We start from the raw sequence: 23,749 nt of genomic DNA, 5'->3' as shown, positions 1-23,749 counted from the left end.
GAGAAGAGTGAAGAGATCCAAAATTGACACCCTATCGTCAAAATTGAAAGAGCTAGAGGAGCAAGATCAAAAAAACTCAAAACCTAGCAGAAGACAAGAAATAACTAAGATCAGAGCTGAACTGAAGGAGATAGAGACAAAAAAACCCTTCAAAAACTCAATAAATCAAAGAGGTGGTTTTTTGAAAAGATCAACAAAATAGACCACTAGCCAGACTGATAAAAATGAAAAGAGAGAACAAACCAAGTAGACGCAATAAAAAATGATAAAGGGGAAATCACCACAGATTCCACAGAAATTCAAACCATCATCAGAGAATATTACAAACAACTCTATGCACATAAACTAGTAAACCTGGAAGAAATGGATAAATTCCTGGACTCCTGTGTCCTCCCAAGACTGAACTAGGAGGAAGCCAAAACTATGAATAGACCAATAACAAGGTCTGACGTCGAGGCAGCAATTAAGAGACTACCACACAAAAAAAGCCCAGGTCCAGATGGGTTCACAGCCGAATTCTAACAGACATACAAAGAGGATCTGGTACCATTTCTTCTTAAACTATTCCAAACAATCCCAAAAGAAGGAATCCTTCCCAAATCATTGTATGAGATCAACATCATCCTGAGACCAAAACCCGGCAGAGACTCAACAAGAAAAAAAAAAACTCCAGGCCAATATCCATGATGAACATAGACGTAAAAATCTTCAATAAAATATTGGCAAGCTGATTGCAACAGCACATCAAAAAGCTTATCCATCATGATCAAGTAGGATTCATCCTGGAGATGCAAGGCTGGTTCAACATACACAAGTGTATAAACGTAATTTACCACATAAACAGAACCAAAAACAAAACCACATGATTATCTCAATAGATGCAGAGAAGGCCTTTGACAAAATTCAACAGCCCTTTATGCTAAAAACCCTCAATAAACTCAGTATTGATGGAATGTATCAAAATAATAAAAGCTATTTATGACAAACCAAGAGCCAATATCATACTGAATGGGCAAAAACTAGAAGCATTCACTTTGAAATCCGGCACTAGACAAGGATGCCCTCTCTCACCACTCTTATTCAATATAGTACTGGTCATTCTAGCCAGAGCAATCAGGCAAGAAAAAGAAATAAAGGGTATTCAAATAGGAAAGGAGGAAGCCAAATTGTCTCTATCTGCAGATGGCATGATAGTATACCTAGAAGACCCCATCGCCTCAGCCCAAAAACTCCTGAAACTGATAAGCAACTTCAGCAAAGTCTCAGGATATAAAATCAATGTGCAAAAATCACAAGCATTTTTATACACCAATAACAGACTTAAAGAGAGCCAAATCAAGAATGAACTGCCATTCACAATTGCTACAAGGAGAATAAAATACCTAGGAATACAACTTACAAGGAACATAAGGAACCTCTTCAAGGAAAACTACAAACTACTGCTCAACAAAATAAGTGAGGACACAAACAGTGGAGAAACATTCCATGTTCATGGTTAGGAAGAATCAATATCCTGAAAATGGCTATACTGCCCAAAGTAATTTACAGAATCAATGCTATCCCCATCAAGCTACCATTGACTTTCTTCAAAGAACTGGAAAAAAACCACCTTGAACTTCATATGGAACCAAAAGAGAGCCCGCATAGCCAAGTCAATCCTAAGCAAAAAGAACACAGCAGAAGGCATCCCACTACCGGACTTCAAACTATACTACAAGGCTACAGTAATCAAAACAGCATGGTACTGGTACCAAAACAGAGATATAGACCAATGGAACAGAACAGAGGTATCGAAGGCAACACAGCATATCTACAACCATACAATCTTTGATAAACCTGATAAAAACAAGCAACGGGGAAAGGATTCCCTGTTTAATAAATGGTGTTGGGAAAACTGGCTAGCCATGTGCAGAAAGCAGAAACTGGACCCCTTCCTGACACCTTACACTAAAATTAACTCCAGATGGATTAAAGACTTAAACAGAAGACCTGGCACCATAAAAACCCTAGAAGAAAATCTAGGCAAAACCATTCAGGCATAGGAGTAGGCAAGGACTTCATGAACAAAACACCAAAAGCATTGGCAACAAAAGCCAAAATAGACAAATGGGACCTAATCAAACTCCACAGCTTCTGCACGGCAAAAGAAACAGTCACTAGAATGAATTGGCAACCAACAGAATGGGAAAAAATGTTTGCAGTTTACCCATCTGACAAAGGGCTGATATCCAGTATTTACAAAGAACTCAAACAGATTTACAAGAAAAAACCAAACAAGCCCATCCAAAAATGGGCAAAGGATATGAACAGACACTTTACAAAAGAAGACATACATGAGGCCAACAAACATATGAAAAAATGCTCATCATTACTGGTCATTAGAGAGATGCAAATCAAAACTACATTGAGATACCATCTCACACCAGTTAGAATGGCGATCATTTAAAAATCTGGAGACAACAGATGCTGGAGAGGATGTGGAGAAATAGGAACACTTCTACACCATTGGTGGGAGTGTAAATTAGTTCAACCATTGTGGAAGACATTGTGGCGATTCCTCAAGGACCTAGAAATAGAAGTTACATTTGACCCATTACTGGGTATATATCCAAAGGACTATAAATCATTCTACTATAAGGACACATGCACACGAATGTTCATTGCAGCACTGTTTACAATAGCAAAGACCTGGAACCAACCCAAATGCCCATTGATGATAGACTGGTCTGGGAAAATGTGGCACATATACACCACGGAATATTATGCAGCAGTCAAAAATGATGAGTTTGTGTCCTTTGTAGGGACATGGATGAATCTGGAGAACATCATTCTCAGCAAACTGACACAAGAACAGAAAATGAAACACTGCATATTCTCACTCATAGGCGGGTGATGAACAATGAGAACACATGGACACAGGGCAGGGAGTACTACACACTGGGGTCTATTGGGGGGAATAGGGGTGGGACAGCAGGTGGGGGAGCTGGGGAGGGGTAGCATGGGGAGAAGTGCCATATGTGGGTGAAGGGGTGGAACGCAGCAAAACACACTGCCATGTGTGTACCTATGCAACTATCTTTTATGTTCTGCACATGTACCCCAAAACCTAAAATGCAATAAAAAAATAAAAAAGTTTAAAAAAAAAGAAAAAAGGGATATATATATATATCTACAACAATATATATCTATATATATAGATCTATATACACACACACACACATATATATATACATATATATATGTGTGTATTTTGATTTCTTCTTTCATTCATCTAATAGAAACTTCAGTTGTTCCCATATCTTGGCTATGATGAATAATGATGCAATGAGCATGTGAGTAAAGACATCCTTATGAGGTAGGGAATTCATTTCCTTTGGGTCATAGACTCACAAGAGAAATTTCTAGGTCATATGGTAGCTCTATTTTCACTTTCTTTAGGAACCTCCATACTGGTTCCCACTGAGGCTGTACCAAGCTACATTCCTGCCAACAGTGTACAAGGGTTCCCTTTTTTCTACACCCTCATCAATTGTTATTCATTGTCCTTTTGATAAAAAGCCTTGGATAGAGTATTTTTAAGTGCCAATTAAATTGCTTTGTAGTATCATTCAAAGTCTTTTACATTTTACTGATTTTTCTGGTCTGTCAACTATTGAGAAAACATCTCTGCTCAAAATGGTCTGTTTTTTTTTGTCTTTTCACAGTTGTATCAATTTTTGCTTCATGTATTTTTAAACTCTGTTTTAGAGCATAAACATTCAATAATGTTATGCTCTCTTTATTATTTGGCATCATTATCATTAAGAATGTCCAGGGGGAGAGATCCAAGATGGCTGATTACTAGCAGCTTGGGATTGTAGCTCCCAGTGAAAGCGCAGTGAACGAGAGGACACCACACTTTCAGAAGAATTTTTGTTGCTCATGGATCAGGAGATTCCCAGTGGAGGAGCCCCATGGGTTGCCAGTGCGACCTTTGTGGCCAGCACAGCAGCTTTGACAGCACCCTGGCTCGGCGGTTCTTGGTGCAGAGTAAACAGGACTGACTCCCCTTTTGGCCGACATTTGGAGCTCTGGGAAGGCAGAGTCGCCTATTCAGCTGATTGAAAAAGGGACTCAAGAAGGAAGCCAGACAAGAGATTCCCAGGGAGAAAAGCACCACCAATCTTAATGCCGCTGCTTTAGCCAGCACAGTGGGTTGCTCAGATTCTGGCGCTGGGAATCAACAAGTTGGATGTCACTCAGAGACCTAATTTGAAAGTCGGTAATTACAAAGACAACGGTGGATAAATTTACAATGATGGGAAGAAACCAGCATAAAAAGGCTGAGAAGGGGGGAGGACTCAAGATGGCGCTGTGAGAACAACCCAGGATTGAAGCTCTCGCTGGATGCGTGGAGAAGGTGAGTCAGGGACACATTTCCAGACGGATCTTAGTTGCCCACAGAACGGGGAAATTCCCAGGTATAAAAGAGATGCGGGACGCCAGGCAGAGGTTTCCGCTGGTGTAGCCGGCTGCCGGTGCAGCTGCCGCCCGCGCCGGAGCGCAGAGGTGCTCCACAGCGCTCCATACAAAAGCGCACTGTTACGGGTGCCCTGTTGAACCGGCAAACTGAGACCTGAGAGGGCTGAATTTGAGAATAAATGGGACTTGGACAGTGAGCCAGCCCAGGAAATCCCAGGGACACAGCGTTTGGGGTAGCTCAGTGGGACAAACAAAATGGCAATTCCAAACGCTCCCAGTGACGAGGTTTTCTTAAAGCGCAGCTCCGTGGGGGAGGGGCGTTCGCCATTACTGAGGCAATCAGCCCCTACTGAGGTACATGCCCATTGCTGACGCAGCCTGCCGTTGCTGAGGCAACCCAGTACAAAAGAGAGACTCCGCTGCAGGGCGTAGCCCTTGGCAGCAGGGCGGAGACTGCACCAGAAGGGCAGAGCCTGCAGCAACAGGGCGAACCTCACACCAGCAGGGCGGAGCATCGGCAGGCAAATAGTGACTAGACTGCCTCCTAGTTGGGCAGGACAGCGAGGCAGACACTCACAAGGAAAGCCCCAACCCCCCCCACCAGACAGAGCATCTGAGAAAAAAAGGGTTTTTTTAATGAGTTATGTTGCAGCAGAATGAAACACAGCAGCCTAACAGCCCTGAATGAACAACAGAGCTCACAGCTCAGCACTTGAGCTCCTACAAAGTACTGACTGTCTCCTCAAGCAGCTCCCTAACCCCTCTATATCCAAAAGACTGACATTTGGCAGGCATCATTCTGGGACAAAGATAGCAGAAAAAGAAACTGGTAGTATCCCTCACTGTTCCGCAGCTGCCATAGGTGCACCCCAGACAAGCAGGGCCTGGAGTGGACCTCAGAAGTCGTACAGCGAAGGGAAAACTAGACTGGTAGAAGAAAAACCAAGTAACAAAAATACTTCATCATCAACAATCTGGGTGTCCACTCAGAGACCCAATCGAAAAGTCAGCAACTACACAGACGACAGGTGGATAAATCCACAAAGATGGGAAGAAACCAGCGCAAAAAGGAGGAAAACACCCGAAACCAGAACACCTCGCCTCCTAGAAAGGACCAAAACTCCTCAACAGCAAGGGAGCAAAGCGGGATGGAGAATGACTGCGACGAAATGACAGAATTATACTTCAGAAGGTGGATAATGAGAAACTTTTGTGAGCTAAAAGAACATGTTTTAAATCAATGCAAAGAAACTAAGAACCTTGAAAAAAGATTTGAGGAAATGATAACAAGAATGGATACCTTAGAGAGGAATAGGAATGAATTAAAGGAGCTGAAAAACAAATCACGAGAACTTCGCGAAGCATGCACAAGTTTCAATAGCCGAATTGACCAAGCAGAAGAAAGAATATCAGAAGTCGAAGATCAACTCAATGAAATAAAACGAGTAACAAAGATCAGAGAAAAAAGCGCAAAAAGGAATGAACAAAGTCTCCAAGAAATGTGGGACTATGTGAAGAGACCTAACCTACGTTTGATAGGCGTACCAGAATGTGACGAAGAGAATGAATCCAAGCTGGAAAATACTCTTCAGGACATTATCCAGGAAAATTTCCCCCACCTAGAAGACAGGCCAACACTCAATTGCAGGAAATACAGAAAACACCACAAAGATATTCCGCAAGAAGAGCAACCCCAAGGCACATAATCGTCAGATTCAACAAGGTTGAAATAAAGGAGAAAATATGAAGGGCAGCCAGGGAGAAAGGTCGGGTCACCCCCAAAGAGAAGCCCATCAGACTCACAGCAGATCTCTCGGCAGAAACACTACAAGCCAGAAGAGAGTGGGGGCCAATATTCAACATCCTTAAAGAAAAGAACTTTCAACCCAGAATTTCATATCCAGCCAAACTGAGCTTCAGAAGTGAAGGAAAAATAAAATCCTTTGCGAACAAGCAAGTACTCAGAGATTTTGTCACCACCAAGCCTGCTTTACAAGAGCTCCTGAAAGAGGCACTACACATAGAAAGGAATAACCAGTACCAGCCATTCCAAAATCACACTAAATGCTAAAGAGCATCAACATAATGAAGAATCTACAACAACTAATGGGCAAAACAGCCAGCTAGCATCAAAATGGCAGTATCAAATTCACACATAACAATATTAACCCTAAATGTAAATGAACTAAATGTACCAATCAAAAGACACAGACTGGCAAATTAGATAAAAAGCCAAAACCCATCAGTGTGCTGTATCCAGGAAACCCATCTCACATGCAAGGATACACAAAGGCTCAAAATAAAGGGATGGAGGAAGATTTACCAAGCAAATGGAGAGCAAAAGAAAGCAGGAGTTGCAATTCTCATCTCTGATAAAATAGACTTTAAAGCAACAAAGATCAAAAGAGACAAAGAAGGCCATTACATAATGGTAAAAGGATCGATACAACAAGAAGAGCTAACTATCCGAAACATATATGGACCCAATACAGGTGCACCCAGATACATAAGGCAAGTTCTTAGTGACTTACAAAGAGACTTAGACTCCCACACAATAATAGTGGGAGACTTTAACACTCCACTGTCAATATTAGACAGATCAACCAGACAGAAAATCAACAAGGATATCCAGGGCTTGAACTCAGACCTGGAACAAGCAAACCTGATAGACATTTACAGAACTCTCCACCCCAAATCCACAGAATATACATTCTTCTCAGCACCACATCACACCTACTCTAAAATTGACCACATAATTGGAAGTAAAGCACTCCTGAGCAAATGCAAAACAACTGAAATCATAACAAACAGCCTCTCAGACCATAGTGCAATCAAGTTAGAACTCAGAATTCAGAAACCAACCCAGAACCACACAGCTTCATGGAAACCGAACAACTGGCTCTTGAATGTTGACTGGATGAACAATGAAATGAAGGCAGAAATAAAGAAGTTCTTTGAAACCAATGAGAATGAAGACACAACATGCCAGAATCTCTGGGACACATTTAAAGCAGTCTCTAGAGGAAAGTATATAGGAATAAGTGCCCATATGAGAAGAATGGAGAGATCCAAAATTGACACCCTATCATCAAAATTGAAAGAGCTAGCGGAGCAAGATCAAAAAAACTCAAAACCTAGCAGAAGACAAGAAATAACTAAGATCAGAGCTGAACTGAAGGAGATTGAGACACAAAAAACCCTCCAAAAAATCAATAAATCCAAGAGCTGGTTTTTTGAAAAGATCAACAAAATAGACAGACCACTAGCCAGATTGATAAAAAAGAAAAGAGAAAACAACCAAATAGATGCAATAAAAAATGATAAAGGGGAAATCACCACAGATTCCACAGAAATTCAAACCATCATCAGAGAATATCACAAACAACTCTATGCACATAAACTAGTAAACCTGGAAGAAATGGATAAATTCCTGGACTCCTGTGTCCTCCCAAGCCTAAACCAGGAGGAAGCTGAAACTATGAATAGACCAATAACTAGGGCAGAAGTCGAGGCAGCAATTAAGAGCCTACCACACAAAAAAAGCCCAGGTCCAGACGGGTTCACAGCCGAATTCTACCAGACACACTAAGAGGAGCTGGTACCATTTCTTCTGAAACTATTCCAAATAATCCAAAAAGAAGGAATCCTTCCCAAATCATTCTATGAGACCAATATCATCCTGATACCAAAACCCGGCAGGGACCCAACAAGAAAAGAAAACTTCAGGCCAATATCCATGATGAACATAGATGCAAAAATCTTCAATAAAATATTGGCAAGCTGATTGCAACAGCAAATCAAAAAACTTATCCATCATGATCAAGTAGGATTCATCCCGGGGATGCAAGGCTGGTTCAACATATGCAAGTCTATAAACGTAATTCACCACATAAACAGAACCAAAAACAAAAACCACATGATTATCTCAATTGATGCATAGAAGGCATTTGACAAAATTCAACAGCTCTTTATGCTAAAAACCCTCAATAAACTTGGTATCAATGGAACATATCTAAAAGTAACAAAAGCTATTTATGACAAACCAACAGCCAATATCATACTTAATGGGCAAAAACTGGAAGCATTCCCTTTGAAATCTGGCACTAGACAAGGATGCCCTCTGTCACCACTCCTATTCAATATAGTACTGGAAGTTCTAGCCAGAGCAATCAGGCAAGAAAAAGAAATAAAGGGTATTCAAATAGAAAAGGTGGAAGCCAAATTGTCTCTATTTGCAGACGACATGACAGTATACCTAGAAGACCCCATCGCCTCAGCCCAAAACCTCATGAAACTGATAAGCAACTTCAGCAAAGTCTCAGGATATAAAATCAATGTGCAAAAATCACAAGCCTTCCTCTACACCAATAACAGACTTAAAGAGAGCCAAATCAAGAACGAACTGCCATTCACAATTGCTACAAAAAGAATAAAATACCTTGGAATACAACTCACAAGGAACGTAAGGGACCTCTTCAAGGAAAACTACAAACCACTACTCAGCGAAATAAGAGAGGACACAAACAGATGGAGAAACATTCCATGTTCATGGTTAGGAAGAATTAATATCGTCAAAATGGCTATACTGCCCAAAGTAATTTACAGAATCAATGCTATACCCATCAAGCTACCATTGACTTTCTTCACAGAACTGGAAAAAACCACCATGAACTTCATATGGAACCAAAAGAGAGCCTGCATAGCTAAGTCAATTCTAAGCAAAAAGAACACAGCGGGGGGCATCACACTACCAGATTTCAAACTATACTACAAGGCTACAGTAATCAAAACAGCATGGTACTGGTACAAAAACAGAGATATAGACCAATGGAACAGAACAGAGGCATCAGAGGCAACACAACATAGCTACAACCATACAATCTTTGATAAACCTGACAAAAACAAGCAATGGGGAAAGGATTCCTTTGTTCAACAAATGGTGCTGGGAAAACTGGCTAGCCATGTGCAGAAAGCAGAAACTGGACCCCTTCCTGACACCTTACACCAAAATTAACTCCAGATGAATTAAAGACTTAAACATAAGACCTCGCGCCATAAAAACCCTAGAAGGAAATCTAGGCAAAGCCATCCAGGACATAGGAGTAGGCAAGGACTTCATGAACAAAACACCAAAAGCATTGGCAACAAAAGCCAAAATAGACAAATGGGACTAAGCAAACTCCACAGATTCTGCACAGCAAAAGAAACAGTCTCTAGAGTGAATTGGCAACCAACAGAATGGGAGAAAATTTTTGCAGTTTACCCATCTGACAAAGGGCTGATATGCAGAATTTACAAAGAACTCAAACAGATTTACAGGAAAAAAACAAACAAGCCCATTCAAAAATGGGCAAAGGATATGAACAGACACTTTACGAAAGAAGACATATATGAGGCCAACAATCATATGGAAAAATGCTCATTGTCACTGGTCATCAGAGAGATGCAAATCAAAACCATATTGAGATACCATCTCACGACAGTTAGAATGGCGATCATTAAAAAATCTGGAGACAACAGATGCTGGAGAGGATGTGGAGGAAAAGGAACACTTTTACACTGTTGGTGGGAGTGTAAATTAGTTCAACCATTGTGGAAGACAGTGTGGAGATTCCTCAAGGCCTTAGAAATAGAAATTCCATTTGACCCAGCAATCCCATTACTGGGTATATATCCAAAGGACTATAAATCATTCTACTATAAGGACACATGCACACGAATGTTCATTGCAGCACTGTTTACAATAGCAATGACCTGGAATCAACCCAAATGCCCATTGATGATAGACTGGATTGGGAAAATGTGGCACATATACACCATGGAATATTATGCAGCCATCAGAAATGATGAGTTTGTGTCGTTTGTAGGGACATGGATGAATCTGGAGAACATCATTCTCAGCAAACTGACACAAGAACAGAAAATGAAACACCGCATATTCTCACTCATAGGCGGGTGATGAAAAATGAGAACACATGCACACAGAGAGGGGAGTACTAAACACTGGGGTCTATTGGGGGGGAAAAGGGGAGGACCAGTGAGAGGGGGAGGTGGGGAGGGATAGCCTGTGGAGAAATGCCAAATGTGGGTGAAGGGGAGAAAGCAAACAAAACACACTGCCATGTGTATACCTATGCAACTGTATTGCATGCTCTGCACATGTACTCCAAAACCTAAAATGCAATAAAAAATAAAAATAAAAATAAAAAAGGCTGAGAATACCCAAAATCAGAATGCCTCTCCCTCTACAGGGGATCACAGTTCCTCATCAACAAGGGAACAAGGCCTGATGGAGAACGAGTACGTTTCAATAACAGAATTAGGCTTCAGAAAGTGGATAAGAAGAAACTTCTGTGAGGTAAAAGAACATGTTCTAGCCCAATGCAAAGAAACTAAGAACCTTGAAAAAAGGTTTGAGGAAATCCTAATGAGAATAGTCAATCTAGAGAGGAATATAAGTGAATTAATGGAACTGAAGAATATAATCAATACGAGAACTCCGTGAAGTATGCACAGGTTTTAACACTCGAATTGATCAAGCACTCGAAAGGTTATCACTTGAAAGGATATCAGAGGGTGAAGACCAACTTAATGAAATGAAATGAGTAGACAAGATTAGAGAAGAAAGAGTAAAAATGAATGAGCAAAGTCTCCAAGAAATATGGGACTATGTGAAAAGACCTAATTTACATTTGATAGGTGTACCTGAATGTCATGAAGAGAATGAATCCAAGCTGGAAAATATTCTTCAGGATATTATTCAGGAAAACTTTCCTAACCTAGTAAGGCAGGACAATACTCAACTCCAGGTAATACAGAGAACACCACAAATATATTCCTCAAGTAGAGTAACCCCAAGACACATAATTGCTAGATTCACCAAGGTTGAAATAAAGGAGAAAATTCTAAGGGCAGCTAGAGAGAAAGGTTAGGTTACCCATAAAGGGAAGCCTAACAGACTCATAGCAGATCTCTCAGCTGAAACCCTACAAACTAGAAGAGAGTGGGGCTCAATATTTAATATTCTCAAACGAAAGAATTTTCAACTCAGAATTTCATATCCAGCCAAATTATGCTTCGTAAATGAAGGAAAATTAAATTTTTCACGAACAAGCAAGCACTCAGAGATTTCATCATCACCAGGCCTGCTTTACAAGAGCTTCTGAAAAAAGCACGATACACAGAAAGAAACAACGAGTATCAGTCATCTCAAAAACTTACCAAAAGGAAAAAGAGTATCTCTACAATGAAGAATCTATATCAACTAATGGGCAAAATAGCCAGCTAGCATTAAATGACAATATTAAACTCACAAATATCAATATTAATCCTAAATTTAAATGGATTAAATGCCCCAATCAAAGACACAGATAGGCAAATTGAATAAAAAGTCAAAACCCATCGGTATGCTATATCCAGATCCATCTCATAAGCAAGGACACACAAAGACTCAAAACAAAGGGTTGATGGAAGACTTACCAATCAAATGGAGAGCCAAAAAAAAACAAAAACAAAAACAAAAACCAGGAGTTGTCACTTTCATCTCTGACAAAATAGACTTTAATGGTAACAATGGCTAAAAGAAACAAAGAAGGACATTACATAATGGTAAAAGGATCAATGCAACAACAGGAGTGAATGATCATATATATGCACCCAAAACAGGAACACCCAGATACATAAGACAAGTTCTTAATGACTTATAAAGAGACTTGGACTCCCGCACAATAATAGCAGGAGACTTTGACACCACATTGTTAATATTCGATGGATCAACAAGATAGAAAATTAACAGGGACATCTATGATTTGAACTCAGACCTGGAACAAGTAAACTCAGTGGCTATTTGTAGATTTCTTCACACCAGTCCACAGAACATACATTTTTCTCAGTATCACATTACACCTATTTTGAAAGTGACCACATAATTGGAAGTAAATCACTCTTCAGCATTTGCATAGCATTTTACAGACTTAAATGAAATATTGGTTGGCTGTTTTTTTGTTATTTTCTTCCCTTATTCCTTCCTGTTTCCGCTGTTAAGCACAACTATTGGCATAAAAGAGGTTTTTAATACCTATTTTTAGATTGCATTTCAGCCTGGGCAATAGAGCAAGACTTCTGTTCTCTCTCCCCCTTTCTCTTTCTCTTTCTTTCAAAGAAAAGAAAAAAAAAAAAAAAGAAAGACAGTGGCTGGCATAGCAAACTACAGAGGTGAAGGCTCAGAAAGAGCAGCAGGACTGGATGCGGTGGCTCACGCCTGTAATCCCAGCACTTTGGGAGGCCGAGGCGGGTGGATCACGAGATCAAGAGATTGAGACCATCCTGGTCAACATGGTGAAACCCCGTCTCTACTAAAAATACAAAAACTTAGCTGGGCACGGTGGTGTGTGCCTGTAAACCCAGCTACTCAGGAGGCTGAGGCAGGAGAATTGCCTGAACCCAGGAGGCGGAGGTTGCAGTGAGCCGAGATTGAGCCATTGCACTCCAGCTTGGGTGACAAGAGAGAAACTCCATCTCAAAAAAAAAAAAAAAGAAAGCAGCAGGGGGAAACAGAGTCATGACTGCCTTGGACTGAGCACCTGCTCTGTGTCAAGCACTGTGCAGGGCACTGCACACACCTCAGTTTGCCTAAGCTTCACAGCAGCCCTTGGACAAGCAGCCTCAGGGCAGAGAAGTGGTGGAGACCTGCCTGGGCTTGGAATTGTACAGATTTGGGTTCCAATCCTGGCCTGGCCTCAGACCTGCACAGGTACTCTCAGCATGTGCCTTAACTGCTCCAACTTCAGGGTCCTTATTTATGCAATGGGGTGTGGTATCACTTATTCTGTGGGTTGTCATACAAAGCAAGGTAGGGTAAGCACCCAGCATTAAGCCTAGCTAAGTGAATGTTAGGAATAATGATATGCTCACTTTATAGACTGAAAAACACAGGCTCAGAGAGGTTAAGTAACTGGCTCAGGGTCACTCAGGTAGTTAAAAAAAAATGTCCTTTGTAACATGAAATATTCTTTGCTCTGAAATCTGCATTGTTTACTATTAATATAGTCACTCTAACTCTCTTTGTGTTAGCTTAACATACATTTTCCATCTCTTTGCTTTATTATATCTTTATGTTTAAAGTGGGTTTCCTTTTTTTTTTTTTTTTTTTTGGTCCTGAGACAGTCTCACTCTGTTGCCCAGGCTGCAGTATAGGAGCACAAACACTGTTCACTGCAGCCTCAACCTCCTGGGCTCAAGTGATCCTCCTACCTCAGCCTCCTGAGACCACAGGCACACTGCTACAACACCCGGCTATTTTTTTTTTTTATAATGATGGGGTTTCACCATGTTGCCCATGCTGGTCTCAAACTCTTGGGCTTAAGCAATCCTCCTGCCTCAGCCTCCCAAAGTGCTGAAATTACAGGTGTGAGCCACCATATCTATCCTAAGTTGGGTTTCTCAGTAGAGCTTTATAAACTCAATCTGATAATTGTTGCCTTTTAATTGGGACTTTCAGTCCAAGCCCATTTAACAGGATTATTTATGCAGCTGTTCTAAGTCTTCCATCTTGCTATTCTTCTATTTATTGGACTGGTTTTTTATTCCCTTTTTCTTTTACTGTTTTAATTGATTCTATTCATTTCCTCTGTTGGCCTAGTAATTATAGCTTTTTGTTATGTTTTTAAAGAGTTATAGCCTAGGCATGGTGGCTCATGCCTGTAATACCAACGCTTTGGGAAGCCAAGGTAGGAGGACTGCTTGAGGCCAGGAGTTTAAGACTAGCCTGGGCAACATAGCAAGATCCTATGTCTAAAAAAAAGAAAAAATTAGCTGGGTGTACTGGCATGCTTCTGCACTCCCAGCTACTTGGAGACTGAAGCAGGAGAACTGCTTGAGCCCAAGAGATCAAGGCTGCCGTGAGCCATGATCACACCACTGCATTGCGCCCTAAGCAGCAGAGCAAGACCCTGTATCTAAAACAAACAAACAAAAACTCAAAAGCATATAGTATATTTTATCTTATCTCAAGTCTATTTTTTCTTTAATGTTCTTTTCAAAAAAAATCTTTAAATGACATTATACTACCTCACATAGACTAAACACCACATAGTTCCATTTCTTGCTTCCTGGCTTTTGCGATACTGTTGTGTCATACATTTGACTTCTACATATGTTATAAATCCACAATAAACTGTTATTATCTTGATTTAAGCAGCCTATTACCACGTAAAGAGATTTAAATAATACAAAAAAAAATTCACAGTAACCCACATAGTTACTGTTTTCAGTGTTCTTCATTCCCTTGTTTATATACAGGTTTCCATCCAATGTTATTTTCTCTTTGGTTGAAGGACTCCCTTTAACATTTCTTGTAGTACAGATCTATGAGTGATGAATATTTTCAGAATTTAATGAATGAAAACTATTTTGTCTTCCTTTTTGAATGATATTTTCTCTGTATATATAATTCTAGGTTATTTTATTCCAATATCTTTATTTTTATTTTTCTGAGAAAGGGTCTGACTCTATTATCCAGGCTGGAGTGCAGTGGCACAAACAAAGCTCACTGCAACCACAGCCTCTGAGGCTCAAGTGATCCTACTGCCTCAGCCTCCCAAGTAGCTGGGACTGCAAGCCTGTGTCATCATGCCTGGCTAATTTTTGTATTTAGTTGTAGAGACGGGGTTTTGCTATGTTTCCCAGGTTGGCCTTGAACTCTGGGTCTCAACTGAAGTTCTCCACTTCAGTTTCCCAAAGTGTTGAAATTACATACATGAGCAACAGAACTCAGCTTTCACCTTCCTTTTATTATGGGATTCTAATGCTAATCTTCAATTAGGCTACCTAAAAATACCTCAGAGCTCACTGATACTCTGTTTTTATTTTGTCTTTTTTTCTTTCTGCTTCATTTTGAATAATTTTTATTGCTATGTTTTCAGGTTTACAAATTATTTCTTCTGTTATGTCCAATTGCCTGTTAATCTCATCCAGTGTAGTTTTCATCTCAGTAATGATAGTTTTCCTCTTTATAATGTGATTTCAGATAGATATCTTTAATGTCTCTACTTAATATGATCAATATTTTTTCTAGCTGCTGGAACATATGGAATGTGGGTATAATAACTTTGATATCTTTGTCTACTAATTCTATGCTCTGTGACATTTCAGGATCAGTTTATATTGATTAATAATTTTCTCCTCATCATCTGACTTTTCCTGCTTCTTTCTATTCTGGGTAGGTTTTGGTTGGATGTCAGACACTAAAATTTTTATAAATTTTATCTCGTTGTATGCTGGGTAGTTTTATTCCTATAAATATTCTTGAGCTTTGTCCTGGGAGTATAGTTAAATTACTTTGAAACAGTTTGATCCTTTCAGGTCTTGCTTTTAAGTTTTTTGGGTAAGACAAGAGCAGCATTTAGTCTAAGTTTACCCCATTACTAAGGCAAAAACCTTTCTTGGTACCTTATCACATACCTTGTGAATGATGAGGGTTTCTACTATGTGTGAGGGAAAAGAGAACTATTTCTGGCTCTGTGCAGGCTCCAGGGACTGTTCCCTCTAATCTTTTCAGTTGGTTGCTTCTGCTGAGTACTTGAGAGCACCCCTCTGGGTATCTTCAGAGCACTTTCCTGTCTTTGTAGCCCTTTCCTCTTTAGAGTCCACTCAGAGACTGGCAGTCTCCTTGAGTTTAGTTAGCCACTTTAGCCTCTTTAAACTCCACTTAGAGACTGGCAGTCTCCTTGAGTTTACGAGACAGGTCTGGGAGTCTGGGGAGGCATTATTGAACAAGAAAGGTTAAAGATCACCTTCTTGGTGTTCTTATAGAAACGTAACACTAACTACTTCGTGAAAATGTAAAAATTTAGAATATAGATACTCCAAATCAATAGTAACTCCAAATCAAATGCCAGAATGAAACAAAATTTATTAAATGAACACATGTACTCATTCATTCAGCAAATACTTATTTGTAGACCTACTATGTACAAGTATTTCAGGCCCTGGGGGAATAGTAGTTTACTAGTCTGTTTTCATACAGCTGATGAAGACATACCCAAGTATGCAAGACTTGGTAATTTATAAAGAAAAAGACACTTAATGAACTCACAGTTCCATGTGTCTGGGGAGGCCTGACAATCACTGTGGAAGGCAAAAGCTACATCTTACATGGCAGCAGACAAAAGAGAATGAGAACCAAGTGAAAGGGGTTTCCCCTTATAAAACCATCAGATCTTGTGAGACTTATTCACTACCATGAGAATAGTATGGGGGAAACTGCCCCCATGATTCAGTTATCTCCCATTGGGTCCCTCCTATAACATGTGGGAGTTATGAGAGCTACAATTCAAGGTGAGATTTGGTTGCAGACACAGACAAACCATATCAAGAAGAGAAAGTCTCTATGCACAAGCAAGGATGAAATGGGAATGGGGACATACAGTAACTGTACAGCCAACTTAGAGGATTCTGATTCTCTGCAAAGGCAATCCCCCACATTGGTGACTTTAAAGCGACAGACTCTTCACTCAACCAATGACAAGAAGCAGAGAGGCCGGGCATGGTGGCTCACACCTGTATTCCCAGCATTTGGGAGGTCAAAGTAGGTGGATCACCTGAGGTCAGGAGTTTGAAACCAGTCTGGCCAACATACTGAAACCCTGTCTCTACTAAAAATGTAAAAATTAGCTGGGCGTGGTGGTGAGTGCCTGGAATTCCAGCTACTCAGGAGGTTAATGCAGGAGAATTGCTTAAACCTGAGAGTGGGAGGTTGCAGTGAGCTGAGATCACGCCACTGCACTCCATTCTGGGCGATAAGGCGCGATTCCATATATATAAAAAAAAAAAGTAGAGAAATATCTCCCACTGAATGATGTACCCTGTGCTCACAGTATTGTTGGATTCGTTCACTCTTTTCCATTCCTTCTCTGACAGTGATTTTCAACTTTCTTCAGCACAGAGGACCTTATTTGCTACCTTCATTTTTCCAGTCTACACATTCTGCAGCCAATGTAAACAAAAGGAAACACCTTTCTCATTTGCAATTTGTAACTACTTGTATATAGTAGCTTGAACCTCTAAGAAGCAGCCAGGGTTTCCTCAAAGCTAAAGCTTGCCTTTACCATAGAAGCAGGATAAAAGACTGAGTACAGTGGCTTCTACCTGCAACCCCAGCATGTCATGAGGCCAAGGAGTGAGGATTGCCAAAAATTTGAGGCCAGCTTGAGCAACATAGTGGGACTATGTCTCTATAAGAAGTAAAATAAAAATTAGGCAGGCATGGTGGCACATGCCTGTAGTCCTAGCTACTTGGGAAGTTGAGGTGTGGCGATCACATGAGCCCAGGAGTTTGAAGCTGCAGTGAGCTATGATCAGGCCACTGCACTCCAGCCTGAGAGACAGAGCAAGTACCCAACTCTTTAAAAAAAAAAGAAAAAAAAATAGGATAAAAATGTCTATAATCCCAGCATGACACTATAAATGTGTATAATCTAGTCTGCAGAGAACTACTGTAGCACCCCTGATCATATGATTTCAAATAAATCCTTAAACGCAACATTGTGTCCTCCAAAGCAGTGTGAATGCTTCTAAAATTTCAGAACTTTGCCTGCTGCAGTTGATTTCCGCATACATCTTATGGCCACTACCACAACTACGAGCTTAAAAGTATAGAAAGTAATAATAATCTCTTCTGCCCTTCCAAACACTCTGAAAACAAACAAACAAAATACATGCCAGCTAAATAGCTTTACAACAAACAGATCATTTCAAGAAAAGACATCTAATTATGTCGACTCTGATTGCTAGTAATAACTTGGAAGTCTTAAGAAATTTAACAACTTCAGCTCAAAACAATTAAACAAAACTACTGAGGATAAAATCACCCCCTAGACTCCATATATCTACAGATGCAAAAAGAATTAGATGGCTTACTGATTCATTGTCCCTTCTGTTCCCAGTCCCCAATGCCAAACACGTCAGATAGCAGATATTAAAGCTTTGTTAAAATTGGAATTCATAGGAGGGAAGAATTTTTCAGTGGCATGATTTTTACATTTAATTTTTCAAGGATCCTGAACTTTCAAAGTTATAGAATTGAAAAATATAAACATATAAGAAAAACTTCCCATTCTATGTATGTATGTATTCCATTTATGTAAGTCAAATGTGGGAGTTGGGCCTTCAACTAATAGACACTGACCTCAAGGTCATTTGGAAAATGCATTTTTTTAATCGATAAATTCTTTCCCTTAAGGATATGAAGGCTCTCTGGACAAATATGCATTGTATATTACAATAAAACAACTTCTAATTATATCTATTTCCTTCATCTAGCAACAGCTTAAACCTGTACTCAATTTGGAAAATCCTTAAAAGGAATCTCTGCTCCCCACCTTGAGCACTGCATTGAAACTCCAAGAGGAAACCTACCAATTCTCAGCAATGTAACTATCAGAAGATGCTCTAAGCAGGAACAGTGGGAGATTAGTGTACAAACAGATGATGTTAACTCCTGTCATGTAAGGGAAAGGTAAACTAGATAATTGATTTCATTGTATTATCTGCAGAGCATAAACATTGCTCCATATGTTCTGGTAGTACTAAGCTATTTTCTAGAAAAATATTCATGGGTTATTGTATGATTAATATTGTCAGTGAAGGAATGATTGAAAGAATTAATGGCTTAGGTTGGTAAGGTTAAGCAAAATCCCCATGTGATTTTTTTTGAAAAAGGCAATGAGATACACTAAAGGCAAATAAATGTCTGTGTTATGCCAAATGGAGTTTCATTTAGTGGACAGCTAGTTAGTAGTAAAACTACTAGGTTTAGTTACTTAAAACCACTTGTAAGATGGCAAAACCACTTTAGGTTACTTAGTAAAACGATGTATAAGATGAACACAGTTTCTAAGCCTGAAAGAATTATTTTTTTGTCTTGGAAAATGAGAGACCATTACACTTAAAAAAAATCACTCACAGATTCTGTTCCCATCTTCTTTTGTAGACGTGTTTGCCATTGGACGGCTTGCATGACAATGGCTTCCCACCTTCTTTCAAGATTTACAATGATCAGCTGCATGGGCTGGTGGTCTGCATTCAGATTGCAAGTCTCCCGGTCATCCAAAAGATGCTGGCATAGTCGCAGAATGGAGGCAACTCCTCGACGTCGTTGCTTAATTTCATTACACAGGGACTGCAACATAGAGAGAGACCAATCTATGAGTGTTTATAGGGCAGTTTCCCTAAAACACGAAACACCCTCTTCCGTCATAGTTTCAAATTGTAGTGATACTCTCAATTACCAACAATAGGACAAGAAGAAGAGCTCTGATGTCTCTTTTAGAATGGAGGCCTCCTACAGATGCCCAATATGCTAAAGAATTTAGCTGCAGCCCATTCCTCCATACTTCTTCACGAATTTATTCCTCAGAAATGTAGGGTCCCCCCTTGACACCTACGTAATTAACAATTTCTAGCCTAATGAAATAAATCACTTAGGTCAGACGAATGCCAAACAGATTGATATGCTTTGACACAATGTCTAAGGAAACATAAAATGTAAAAAAAAAATCCTCCGGAAAGAAATAGAATTTTTCCAAATTTACTCCTACATTCTTTGGAGGGAAAAAGTTCAGTTTTCTACTGGTTGAGAACAAGTTAAGTAAGATTGTAAAGATTTTTTTATATATAAAATCTATCATCTCAAAAAAGATAAGCAATATTCCTCTTCCAAAGCTTGATTAACAAATCAATAATGTTCTGAAAGCGAAAATTAAGATACTGGATTATTACTGCACTATTTGTTGGTTGCTGTGTTTCTTTTAATAGACATTCACACTATTTAAGAGGGATATGCATGCATCAAAATAGCATTTTGCCTCCAGAAGCATTTGTATTGCTGCAGTGACCCTAAACTGAATGATTCAAGCAAAATAGTGGGTACACATGTCTAAAAATATTATATCCTTTCTCTGCCTACAGATAGTGTGTAAGTGATATTCTAATTCAGAGCCTTCAGGAGAAATGATGATTATATCCGCGAACATCACTGAATTACTAATCTTCTACTGCCACAATTGGACTCTACTAACAGCTAACAGATTGCATATTAATCAACAAGGGTAAACAAGACAATGCAATTTCATTTAGTGTGAGAGTTTTAATGCCTGAAAGTATTTGTGCTTAAAATGTTAATCTAGATAAGGCTTCATTAGAAGAAATCTTAAAATGATTAAGTGTGGTACGCTGAAATGTGCATGGAGTGGGGGTAGTAGATCAGCAGGTGAACATTTTATACAGATGTCCCACTTACTGATCTAATGCATGCTATAGCCATTTAAATGACCCTAACTCAGTAATAGCTGGAATTCTATTATTTCTGTAATGAGATAATGCTGTACCTTTAATATTTGTGAATTTTAAATAAGGTGAATGACAAATTTCCAAACCTCTATTTATGGCAAAATATGACTAGATATTTTATTATTCAATTTATACCAATGTAGCAATTTCAGTTATGCTTCTTGAACTTATCCTTACTTATTTTCCTAGAGTTTATTACTATTTTCTTAGATAAGTCCTGATATAACCACCATGTCTGACAAATTTATTTACTGATGCTATTAATTAGTTCAATGTTGAATGACGAGAAATTCCTAAGACATTAAAAGATAACACCTAAGCCTACTAAGGCAACAGACGTTGTTTCCATCTCCTACAACCCTGTCAAATGGCTCCCCGCAACCCCACATGCATCTTCTTTCTCGTTCTCTCTCCCTCTCTGTCTCTTCTTCTCTCTCACTCACACACACAAACATAGACACATATATCCATATACACCCTTCAATTTATCTCTTGCTCTAGAACAACTGTGGGGCAAGTCAAACTATGAAGGCCACCTAATACCTGCCAATCTTGGGCCCAATATTAAACACTTCAAGATAACACTATGGCCAAATGAAATTGGTCCAAATGAGTCCTATAAATATTAATATTAAGGATTTGGGGTTTTGTTTCTGTTTTGTCAGCTTGTTAAGAGTAAAGGCCTGGAAAAATCAAAAGAGATGTTTCTGTGCCATAGAACTGAATTTTGCAAAATCCTCTTTAAAATAAAGTTAACTAGAATAATAACTGTATTTTTTAAGCCAACAAAAAGTCCCAAAGTTCCTAGCTGAATGAAAATTTGCAATGAATGGCACTAAAGGTATGTGCAGAGTTAACACAGGTCACATCTGTTAAGATTTGCAAAGCACCCCAAATAGACTTCATTCACCTTGTAGGCATTTTCAAAGTTCTGAAACGGGACACTTGAGGTTGCTAGGAGAAATTTTCATAAAGGTCATTGGCCATGATTTTTTAAAAAGTATTTAGAATGTATCCAGTATTTAAGTGTCTAGATAATCCCCACTCCTATCTTAATATTCATCAATCAAGATGAATGCAGTGGTTTAAAAACTGAGAAAGCAGTTACTGTTGATGTTCAATATCTGACTTTTGGATATTCACAATTCTGCAGGGTTTTCTTTTACTTTAAATGAACTAAGGGCTTAGTCTACATTCTGAATTAAAAATGTATCCTACATGTGCACTTGGGAAATAATGCTACTTTTAAAAAGGAGGGAAAAAGAAGCATAGAGAGAGAAGGGAAGAGTGAACAAACACAGGTGACTTCTAGTTCAAATATTGTTAAGAGGGGCCAGGCGGAGTGGCTCACATCTATAATCCCAATACTTTGGGAGGTGGAGGCAGGAGGATCACCTAAGGTCAGGAGTTCAAGACCAGGCTAGCCAACATGGTGAAACTGTGTCTATTAAAAATATAAAAATTAGCTGGGCGTGGTGGTATGTGCTTGTAAACCCAGCTACTCTGGAGGCTGAGACAGGAGAATTGCTTGAACCTAGAGGCAGAAATTGCAGTGAGCTAAGATCGCACCATTGCACTCCAGCTTGGGCTACGAGAGTAACACTTTCTCAAAAAAAAAAAAAAAAAAAAAAAGTCAAGACAGCAGCTCCATCCCCTAGTTGTAAGACTTTCCTACAATTTTCCATGTGTTTTTGTTTTCTCCTTTTCTGTATTACCATTTTCATTTCCTGAGGTGGGCAGGAATCTCTTCTTTATCTGCTACTTATGATCAGATTGAGCATAAGATCAGATTGATCATAAGATATTCTACAATGGGGATCCTCAAAGTACTGTGCCCAGGCCAAGAAGTATTCAGATCACCAAGAAACTTGTTAGGACTGCAAATTCTCTGATGCTACTATACATCTACTTAAACAGGAACCCTGGGGTCATGCCCAGTGAACCATGGTTTAACAAGCAAGCCCTATAGGTGATTCCAGTACATGCTAAAGTTTGAGAACACTAGTCTGTGGGAAATAAACTTAGTTTTTAGATAGGGGGATTAATCTAGCTGAGTAGAGTTTTTAAAGTGTAAAAATATTAATAGAAGTTTCACGTTCTAATTCTGGAGTAAAACTGGTAGCCAAGAACCTAAGGACCACAATAGTTGGTGATCAGTTATTTTCTTATTGTTATCAAATGACTGAAAAGAATGAGTGAACCAATGAATAGATCTTTTCATCCAGTGATATCTTTATGTTATTAGTATTTTCTTGATGACCTCCAGAATTTCCAGTGAGATTATGTGTTAGGTCATTTGCATCCAGTATTTGGTGATTTTACTCCTTTTTGTCATTTTCACCAAATAAGTCATTTGCTAATTAATGACTCTAATACATATGGCATTGTGCTAAGTTAAAAAGAAGCTCTGCTCTCAGAAGCACACATAATAAAGCAAAACAATAATGATTACTTGGAAGGTACAAGGTATTCAGGTGAAGATAATGTTAATGGCTGAAGCTATAGTCTAATAAGAAGTAAAGCTAGTGGGAAAAATGAGAGGCTATACTGGTACCTCTATGCATCTTTAGAAGATGCTTTTGTTTGGTTGGTTTGGGATCACTGTTTCAGGCGCAAGGTTGGCAAACAATCATTTTCATAGCAATAAGCATTTATTGGGCATCATTTGTGTGCCAAACATTATACTTTTCATTGCAGAGTTAGCGTTGGTGTATAAGAGGCATGTAATAAAATGTTGTACCTGTTATTAAGAGCTGGTGGCAAAAGAAGACACTGATTCCTCAAAGTGAGAGAAATAAATACAAAGCAAAGGTTTTTGATAAAATATAACCCATCAGGTTGTAGTAGGTTCTAAATAAGGTAAGGAAGGTGAATGTGCTTTGAGAACAGTGAGGCCATGACCCAAATGTAAGATGTGACTGGTATATATGCTAAACTGTGG

General features: G+C 39.3%; 1 protein-coding gene across 5 annotated transcripts in view; it reads right to left on the bottom strand.

The window, feature by feature from the left end:
* AKAP6 (A-kinase anchoring protein 6) overlaps positions 1–23,749 on the bottom strand; it is a 549,073-nt gene that overhangs the window by 55,829 nt on the left and 469,495 nt on the right. For all 5 annotated transcript variants that reach the window (XM_035260318.3, XM_054239865.2, XM_035260317.3 and 2 more), the window contains one exon: positions 19,424–19,639. In XM_035260318.3, the coding sequence (XP_035116209.2) occupies positions 19,424–19,639 (216 nt within the window). The remainder of the gene's footprint in view (positions 1–19,423; positions 19,640–23,749) is intronic.

Source organism: Callithrix jacchus, chromosome 8 (genome assembly GCF_049354715.1).
Source record: "Callithrix jacchus isolate 240 chromosome 8, calJac240_pri, whole genome shotgun sequence".
NCBI lineage: Eukaryota > Metazoa > Chordata > Mammalia > Primates > Cebidae > Callithrix > Callithrix jacchus.
This window is presented reverse-complemented; position numbering and strand designations above follow the sequence as displayed.